At 35.5% G+C, this 10,051-nt stretch overlaps 1 protein-coding gene across 1 annotated transcript; it reads right to left on the bottom strand.

The window, feature by feature from the left end:
* Positions 1-272: 272 nt before the first annotated feature.
* On the bottom strand, positions 273-9,472 carry LOC135694588 (general transcription factor IIF subunit 1). The gene is made up of 12 exons (XM_065213393.2): positions 9,331-9,472; positions 8,823-8,887; positions 8,131-8,203; positions 7,670-7,863; positions 6,622-6,913; positions 6,159-6,237; positions 5,109-5,270; positions 3,972-4,226; positions 3,643-3,780; positions 3,466-3,531; positions 2,186-2,275; positions 273-709 (listed from the first exon to the last, which is right to left on the bottom strand). Exons 2-12 carry the CDS (start codon positions 8,873-8,875, stop codon positions 423-425), a joined length of 1,689 nt encoding a protein of 562 aa, XP_065069465.2. The 5' UTR covers positions 8,876-8,887; positions 9,331-9,472; the 3' UTR covers positions 273-422.
* Positions 9,473-10,051: the final 579 nt, after the last annotated feature.

Here is a 10,051-nt window from a genome sequence, read left to right as displayed (position 1 = left end):
TACAGGGCCCGTACTGCCGATTCTAAACATGGATGGGAAGGGGCAGCAATGCAGAGAAATTGCTGGCGCTGTTGATTCTTATTCGTCGGATTTGTTTAATCGGTATTAATACAGGTTTATTAATACGAAAATTTGGGTGAATCCAAATCATTTACTTGGCAAAACGTTGGGGATCAAGGTCTTTTTAGCCCCCCTCTCCCAGTGTCGTGGGCCCTGATGCAGAAAACTCACTTCTTGATTTCAAAACCTTTAGAGATCGATGTAGAGAATAACAAATTTATGGATCGACAGAAAATACAGAATAGATGGACACCTAAAGCCATTTTGCACAAAATTCAGTAAGTGTTAGATTAAGGAATGGGACACTGCTATAGTGCACCCTAATTCTACCTAATTTATATAGACGAATTCCTCGAAAACATCTATTTCTTGCCTGGCTTAATCGAAAGATACAATTTTCCATCGATGTGTTGTTTCTCTGGGCCTATCCTCTTCAAAATAGCTGCGATAGTGCTCACAGTTTGCTCCTTAGTGAGGCCGGTTTTTTTGGTTTTGAACTTTCTTACAAGATCAGTAGTTGTCATCGGTTTGTGTGCAAGATAACGTCTGATTGTTGACTCCGTTATAGCCAAAGGTTCTTTGCTACTGTCACTGGCAGCCATCGATTCACCTTCACCTGGCTTCTTTCCTTTCTTTCCAGACATATTGGCTAGAATGAGACGATTATCATTGAGAAAAAATTACTTTTTGAAAGAAATATGATTACAGTCCAATTTGAACTTTTTTAGAAATAAGTCACATCTCAATTTTGGGAATTTAGTAACCTTTCCTGAATAGGTCTACGTTTTAAATATCTGTTATTGTAATCATATGTTTACTGTTGTTTGAATATAACCTTTAATTACTAAATTTAGGGACAAGAAATATGCAATGGGCTCTTTAAGTCTGGGCACATATACAGAAATTTCAAATGAGGAGCCATGGATTACAGCCTGATTATATGAGGTTAGCTGGCTTAGGAAACAGGCTGGCTCGGGAAACGGTTCAGTTAACTTGCATAGTCTATTGTACAAAAGAAATCAGTTGCCATTACAGGAAAATGGGCCAGTCCGGTAAGCGAGCCGAAAATACGCAATGGAAAACGCACATTTTGTTCTCATGGATGTGTCAAAAGTATCAAAATAGCTGACAATATTAGTAGATTTGTTGTTGCTGCTGGTGTTGCTGTGAAACTTAGAGCATAAGCCTCCGAAGGAAAGTCTATCTTAACACCTGTGGCTATATTGATCGGTAGATATTTCTGATAAATTTCTACAGCCTGTATTCAAGATGATAGCCCTTTTAATTTTTGAACCGCCTTTTCACGTAATGTGCTGGCGTATATAGCTGTGTTGGCCAACTTGGTCGCGACTGCTCTTTTTATACGTAATACGAGCTCATCTACCAGGCCAGCCCACTTCCATATAGTCAGACCCTAAATTTTGAACTGAGAAAAGCAAGCAAAACGATTTTCTTGTTACTGAAGAAATCCCCCCCCCCCCCCCCCTTACAGAAGATTCTTGCATATTATTCAGTCTGAATAGCTTCTTTTAGTGAGGGTTGCACGGATAATGAGGCTTTATATGTTTTTGAGTTTTTCTTTGTTCGTTTCATGATCGATACAATTATGTTTTCAGCGTTTTGTTGAAAATTATAATCTTTATTCTTGAATAAACAACTTTTCCGTATATGCTACAAATATTTTCCGTATAAATATGTAACATTAAAATAAATCCAATCCTTGTGGTTTTGTTCTCTCATCTTCAGTACAATCTACATGAAACATTCCGGTTTCTCAAACAAATTTGAAAAAGCCTTGACTTTTAATTTTAGCGATCTGCAAATAACAACCTATTGCAATTTTTAGGCCAAATTGGTTCTTACCAGATGGGGGCCTAATTTCGAATTCCAGCCAGTAGAATTCTAACAAGTTTCTTATACGCGAGTTTTAACCAAAACTATGACAATCATGTCACTATAAATTGCACTTCAAACATTAAATGAAATAGATTCTTTCTTTGATTCCTATGAAATTTCTTCCTTTTCAAATTTGCAAACTTTTTTCCGTTAATTAATATGATGTGGAAAACGTAATATAAAGTTCTTGCAGTTGCTATTGCGAAAAAATCGAACAACATTTCAATACCTAGCGATTTATGTTGCATCTTCTCCTTTTTGCTTGGCGGTGTATCATCAAGGACATCCTTGCTACTTGGTCGTTTGCGAGATAATGAGTCTATAATGCAAAAACCAATCAGCAATGCTTTAAAAAGCAAGGCCCATAGCTCGATAGCAATTTTAGTTTTTTCTAACAGTTCCAAACAACAACTAAATCTATTATATGAGGTTATTATAGTACTGTCCTTAAATTAGCAATTATTGCTATTGATTGAGATTTTAAAACTGTAATGTAAACGTTATCATAATTAATTGTCATTAATTAAGATTAAAATATATCAAATTGAAAATCTAAAATTTTACGTATATGTATTCAAAAATTTAACTTAAATTTCTCGTTGCTTGAAATGAATGACATTGAAATGAAACATAAAAATTATGAATTCTTAGATATTTGGCACTTGCTAGTAGTCACGTTTACTTTAAATCACATTCCTTCGTTCCTGCTTCTAAAAGTCCTATCATCAGAACTTGAGAGAAAACTCGTTTTATTGGGTTCGATTGGAGTACAATAGACGCCAGCTGAGTACAGAAGATAACAGTAGATTACAGCGAAGTACATTGGGCTACAGTCAAGGTTTATCATTGGGTTTCAGCGAAGTACATTGGGCTACAGTCCAGGTTTATCATTGGGTTACAGCGAAGTACATTGGGCTACAGTCCAGGTTTATCATTGGGTTACAGCGAAGTACATTGGGCTACAGTCCAGGTTTATCATTGGGTTTCAGCGAAGTACATTGGGCTACAGTCCAGGTTTATCATTGGGTTATAGCGAAGTACATTGGGCTACAGTCCAGGTTTATCATTGGGTTATAGCGAAGTACATTGGGCTACAGTCCAGGTTTATCATTGGGTTATAGCGAAGTACATTGGGCTACAGTCCAGGTTTATCATTGGGTTACAGCGAAGTACATTGGGCTATAGTCAAGGTTTATCATTGGCTACAGTCCAGGTTTATCATTGGGTTACAGTCTAGGTTTATCATTGGGTTATGGCGAAGTACATTGATTAGCTAAGAAAAGAATCGCTAGCAACACCCAAATCTTGATCGCGAGTTACACTTTCTAATATTCTACTTCCAATAATAATACATGCCCTTTTTCTATTTTAAAGTTGCAAGAAAACTAAAAAATTAAAAAAAGTCATGAAGACCACCCAAGCTTTAAATTGTCTATAGCAAATAAACTTATTCACAGGAAAATTAATACTTGATATAAAATATCATATTCAGAATATACAGAACCTTACCAGATTTCTTTTTGCTTCCATGCTGTGTTGGAGTTGACCTGTTACTGGCATCTTTTTTTGATTTTGCTGAAATTAACAGAATCAAAAAGAACTCAAAATTATGACTTGATAAGGACAAATAAGAGAACAGAACTGAAGCTTTATTGAAATTATATATCAAAACATCGATGTACTAACCATCTTTTGATTTGCTTGCTGATTTTGACGTTCCTTGTGCAGCCTCACCTTGCATTGTGGGTGTAGCAGATCGACTACTTGAACTTGAGCCCGATACACTTCCAGAAGCACCAGGCTTCTTCTTTTTGCCATCGTTCCCTAACGTAAAGCAAAAGATGGCACCTGAAAAATTACGTCCAGCAAAGACGAATGAGAAATATTTGCGCTGAAATAACCATAACCATTAAGCTGAAAAGAAACCACTGACAGAGTTGCAGTGAAAAATTTCTAATCCAACACTGCTCAGGGAATCTGACCCTAAAACATTAATATTTCACTAAGCGACCAACCTTGCATGAAAAGAGCCGATTTTGAGTATTTTTCGTCATCGTCTATATCCTCATCTTCATCCGAGCTACTCTCATCGTTACCTTCTTCCCGTTTAAGAATCTCCTTTAGTTCTTTTCCTGCTGACGTAAGGCCTTCTTCTGTCTCCTCCTCCTCTTCAGAATCGCTGAGCGTGAACGCATTTAGATCATCTTTGGCCTTCGTTCTTCTGTTAGTTTCAGGTTCGGGTTCGTCTTCCAGCAATGTTGCCTCATCATCTGAAAGAGACCGTAGGTAACATGAAATGGCTGGATACGCTACGTCCTTGATCGGATAGTTTGCTACTGAAATGAGGCTCAATCATAACCCCAAATTGATCTAGGGGCTGATTGACGGCTTGCCAGTACATTATGTATCAATTATGGTAAGGATCCTACAAATAACAGATCAATAGTGTGATGGATGGGTATTTTTAATAGCCACCAATCGTTATTTTTTAAGCAAAATTGCTGTATACCTTTTTCCAAGATACTACTAAAACAAAATTGACTTTATTTTATAAGAGAGAACGAATTCAATTATCTAAAACTGTAGGGATCATGCAACGGCAAACGGAATGGCTCGAGACCAGAGTTCAGAAAACGCCTCAGCCTTCCTCCAGATGAAATTCTCATTTGCCTTCCTCAGAAATTGTATCTTTTTCAATAAAAGTTTCACAGAACAGGAATTTTAGTAAAATCATATATGGCTTGGTCTTTACGCTGTGCCAGGAACCAAAAAAGCACTACGGTAAATTCCTCTTTTATATACTTTTGTCAAGTTATGCATTGGCTCACAGCCGTGGAGCCGTAATGTCTTTATGACTCTGATCGAGACTAGCAGGTAGAGACAGAGCTTCTCATAACTACAGCCTAAACTTCGATTCTTGCTTTAGAAAATTGAAGCTTTGCTGAAAATCCTTAGCCTTTTTCCTAGCCATTTTCACTAGTCATCAAAATTCAAACCCCGTTTTCTGAAAAGTGCCTCCTATACATGTGGTATGAGACATCAGATAAGCAAAAACATGTGGTAAGATAAAACCGTTATTTAAATGACATCATTAAAACCTTCCAAACCATTATCCGTCTAGCTTTGAGATAATACAATCGACTTTCTCTTACCTGTAGACGACTCTGACATGTAGTCACATTCTTTCGATTCGAAATTATCGAATTCCTCTTCTTCATCGGAGTCCTGCTCGTCATCGTCTTCTGTACTCTTCTTTTTCTTGCTTACATACTTGTCTTTCTTCTTGCCCTCTTTTCCTTTCTTTTGCTTGCTGTCTAGATGGACAATAAAACTAATTTTAGTTAATCGCAATCAAGTAACCAAACATAGCTAGGGAAGACGATTCTCCTTTGCACATACTTCCCGGGTTATCGGTTTAAACAGCCTTTTATTTTGAACTTCCTGGGGCAAAACATTCAAGTTTTGAGATAAAAATATGATCTGCCGTTCCAAAGCTCCAATCATTTCCACTATAGCTGGCCGTCGGCCACAGAGCTAGTATGATCTGTGTTTAATCGTCAAAGAAGCTGGAAAAACCATACCTATCTTTATATTTAAATGCAGTTCTGAAATTAATGAGCAAAAGCGACTCTTTCCTGCATCATAAATCTACATTCCCGCACAATACAGACAACAAATTTTCTCCTAGCTAGTGATTTGAATCATCATTCTTTTGATAAACACTTTAACCTACTCCGGCTTGCAAAAAATATCAGTTCTTATCTTCATCACACATCTCATTGGCTATAAAAAGAATAAACTTTTGTATAGGACGAGAGCCTTGTGAAATAATTCCAATAAAGTGGATACAATGAAATCAGCGAAATGATGCAAACTATTTGTGGAGTATGCACACACGCTATACGTTGTTGTTAGCGTCTATAAAAGATTTTTTATTCATGCAGTATATTCGCTCTATACTACACGGAACGACTTCACAACTCAGTATCTAGCGTAAGAAAAACAGTCATTTTATGTCACCGATACGTTTTAGTAAGCTGGTATTACTGTTGTAGAATTATAATATGTTTTGATATTAGTTCAGTTAGTGCTTGCAGTACGTTTCTATGTTATAGAGGATTTGTATCTTAACTTCATATAAACTCTAAATGGAGATTATGATACCATTGAGGTTATAATCGCTCTTGATGTAAACTGCATACCTGTAGTATTATCTCCACTATCTGCCGATTTGTCACTGCGGACATCGTAATCATCATCAAAATCGTCGTCATGAATAACCTGAAAATTGAATTCAAATAGTAAAAAACCTCTGGCATACCAACAAAAACTTGGCATCGTAAAAGCTCCGTGTTGCCTTAATATTTCTATAGAAAACTTGCAAATTCTCAGTACCTACTGCTCAGTTATATTCTGTTCCATTCTCCCGCAAGTTAAATTGTTGCAGGAAAATTAATCTGTTGGCTGTTTTATTGCGCTGTATAAGACAGTTCTTCAAAAAGCTTTAATGAACTCATCTTACCTAGAAACTTGTCAATTTATAACGAAAATTTCTCTCCGGAAATTAAACCATAGCAACCAATCGATCACGTCAAATTTTCCCATTGTTTTCGAACAGAAGACCATTGTTCTTCATCATTCAATTAAATTATGACAAGAGCTTACCAGGTCACCGCGATGCATGCTCTTTACTTTATCTCCAAGGAATGAACTATCGCCTGGTTCCCCGGCATCCTTTATTCGCTTTTGTAGCATCAAGTTGTGGTAATTCAAGGTTCGATCCCGCTTTGCAAACTCTTTTTCTACATCTTCATGCGACAGGGTGCTGTAACTGATAGTTGGGTTGAAGCTGTACCAAGCTTGAATTGGAACAGCTTCAAAGACCCCATCTGGTGATTGAGTCAAAATATAGTAAGCAGAGTTCTCAAGAATAGTTCCTTCTCTTTTACCTTTGAAACTGCAGGCAAAATATGAACTTTGTTTAATTTGATGCAACGAAAATACGAGTTTTAAACTAGACCATGTAAACAGCTCTATAAAACAAATTCATGAGCAAAACTTTAGTTTGAATGCTTGAAATACTTGCACTAGTTCTGTCAGAATTTCAATCAAAGATTAATCTCAAGTTATAGTTTGAGGCACATTTGTGTGTTCTACACTCAAACATATAAATATTTTTAGGCAATAATATGGAAAAATCACATATACAATGATAATATATTAAGGGCGAAAAATGCAGTACTTTCATCAAGATTGGGTTAGCAGCATATCAAGCTCTATGCAATATATTTACTTAACAATCAAGTTGTTTGATTTACACTGTTTCATACATAGATATTCTAAACCAATAATTTCACCCTTGTTCTCATTAATTTCATCATTGTAGAGGGCTTCAATGAATGCTGGTAATAATTTTATTACATGAAATCATGTAATCTTTCTAAAACTGTTCATTTAAGATTGCATTTGGCTCCCTTCAGGCCAACAAACGTTGAATCAATAACCAATTTTTCACATGGCTGCAATTCCTAATTCTGTTGCCAGAAATAACAAGAAAATTTTAACAGTTAAATATCAGAGCTATCTGAAAGGAATCAATAAACTGGACCAGACTTGCATATAAATACACTGTTCTAACCAGGAGAGAGGATGCAGAATAAAATTTGCCTAAGAATTTTAAAAAAGGCATTAAAAATAAATTTTTGATACATACCTTTTGTTTTTCTTGCCACAAAGTTTTACTGAATACAACATATCCTCTTTTGTGACTTCTTTCTTAACCCTTCCTCTTCTCCGCCGCTTCATCTCCTCTTTCCATTCTTTGCCAAATTCACTGCCAGCCCCAGCTGATTGCCCAGCACTTGAATCATCATCCCCTCCAGTTGGGGCATGTCTTGATATATAGGCCTAATGCACAAAACGGGTTAACTTACATTTTACTATAAAGAATTCTAAATAACTTTAACAGTAATATACTATCAGTTATCTAAAGAGGCCACTTTTAAGACTGCATAAGACACAAAAAAAGAATGGTTTTGACACAACAGCTCGTTGAAATTAATCAACAAGGGGGGGGGTTGCTTCTTGTGTAAACATTATGATGTCATACCATGAAGAACTACTAGAAACAGAGATAAAAAGAACTTCACATTTCACATCATTTGTGGTACTTACATCAGATATTTCTCCAAAATTAACAGGCCTTGGTGCGTTTAGCTTCATGACATAGTAATCTTTAACAAGTTTCCTAAAAGTGAATTAAAACGCATTATAAAAAATATCTTGTTCAAAACACAATAATAAAAGAAAATGCAAAATAACTATGCTAGCAGATAGGGATCATTGTTTAAATGTGGCTAAAACTGCTTCATATATCGTGTTCAACTGCCAAAGACTACTACACATGGCTCCAAAAATAATTTTCTTTCTGGGAACTGACTACACAAAGAAAAATATACTGCTGGGTGAAGGCACTGCACGTAATATTCCCATAAACATTCTACACTATGCGCTCACTATGAGCTCTCGTTCTGGCTTTAATTTTTACTTTCTGTGATTGGTAGTTTCTGATACATTTTATTTATCTAAGTTGTAGTAGCCAGAGATAGAACAATATATTACATACCAGCAAAAGGAAACTTTATATTTTGATGAGCAAAAAATAAATAATATTTCCTGTCAAAGATAAGTATATTTTCTTCCATGTGATCAATTTTAAGATTTTCCTGGTATGAAAAGTTTTATTCTGGTGAAGAAATTTTGCCAACTCAGAGCATTTTCTGTGAACTTAATTTCTGAATTCCAATACTTTTTGCACCACTGCGGTTTAATCAACTTAAATGCAGAATTAAAGGCTGATACTTTACCTTGGCACTCTTAGCTTATACTCCACAGCATTCTCAATTTTTGGTGTATTCATTTTTCATGTGATCTACAATGAAGTAAACAATGAATATTGCATATCTTCACCTATATTATTGCCAGCCCCATCAATCAGAAAATGCAGTCATAAGGTTGTTATGCAGGCTTCGAAATCATTTATAGTATAAATGTGTGACAAAAAGCAAAATATAGATTCTTAGAAATAAAATTCAAAGTTCGTCTTTTACTGTTTTCCAAATGATTTCCACTGAATGGATTTTCTAAATTCTCTAGGTATATCTTGAGATAACCTTTTAAGTATATGCAAGGATTTGATTTGATGGAATGGAAATTAAGAAGAATAGGCCTAGACAATAGTCAGGGACAAACTAACGTTATAACACGACGACGAGAATATGGTGAAATAGAATTTTAAGATAAACAAGATTTAATAAATTCTATAAGGAAACTCTTTCTGACATAAAATGAATAAACTAGGGATCTCAATCTTACCAGTTGAAACAGAAATGTGATGATACTTGCTTCAGTCCCGCTGATGGTGTGACCTTGACATTTTACCATTTTATGGTTTCGTAGTAACCATTCTGTAACAGCCTCATATTGAAAATAAAAACATTTCTTGTCAATCATTGGTTCTTTTTTGTTATTTTTTTATCCTTACTGTTATTATTCAAACAAAACTAATATTAAATTATCGTCATTTCGCGTCAAACTGGGCACATGGCTCTGATAGCTCCTTCATGAGTTTTTTCCATGTGTCCATCAGCTGATCTTATATAAGATCTTATGTTGTTCCCTGTAATGTAATCTTTATTGTTATTAATGATTGTATCTTAACAACTAGCATGACGTATCTTGTAATAAATTGATTTGTTGCTGAAAAAAAGTTTTTGATTTGATTTGATCGATTTCTTGTCCAATGAGGTCAATGATATAGAAGCACCGAAGGCGCTAGATGTCTAACTCGGGTCATGCTACGTACTGCTGAGTGAGGCAAATTTGTTAACTTCCGTCATTTTAAATAGTGGCAAAAAACGAGCTGCAATAGGGTTCAGTATGGAAAATTGCTTGTTTTAATGAATGATTTTCTCGTGGCTCACAACTATTTCAGTGCCTTTTCTGATGCAGGTAGTTAGAGGAGATATAAATCAACAACACATAACAATTTTTCGGGGTTTTTAAAGAGAATTTTAAAAATTATGGCTCTTTTAGT

The sequence above is a fragment of the Rhopilema esculentum genome, chromosome 8 (assembly GCF_057945365.1).
Source record: "Rhopilema esculentum isolate cy_ngs chromosome 8, ASM5794536v1, whole genome shotgun sequence".
In the NCBI taxonomy this organism is placed as follows: Eukaryota; Metazoa; Cnidaria; class Scyphozoa; order Rhizostomeae; family Rhizostomatidae; genus Rhopilema; species Rhopilema esculentum.
This window is presented reverse-complemented; position numbering and strand designations above follow the sequence as displayed.

Excerpts from the sequence above, each read along its gene's own strand:
- LOC135694588 (XM_065213393.2), bottom strand. The coding sequence starts at position 8,875 with ATGAATACACCAAAAATTGAGAATGCTGTGGAGTATAAGCTAAGAGTG. Across the intron at positions 3,781-3,971 it reads ATCGGCTCTTTTCATGCAAG|GGAACGATGGCAAAAAGAAG; the intron begins GTTGGTCGCTTA and ends GCTTTACGTTAG. Across the intron at positions 3,532-3,642 it reads AGCAAGCAAATCAAAAGATG|CAAAATCAAAAAAAGATGCC; the intron begins GTTAGTACATCG and ends TGTTAATTTCAG.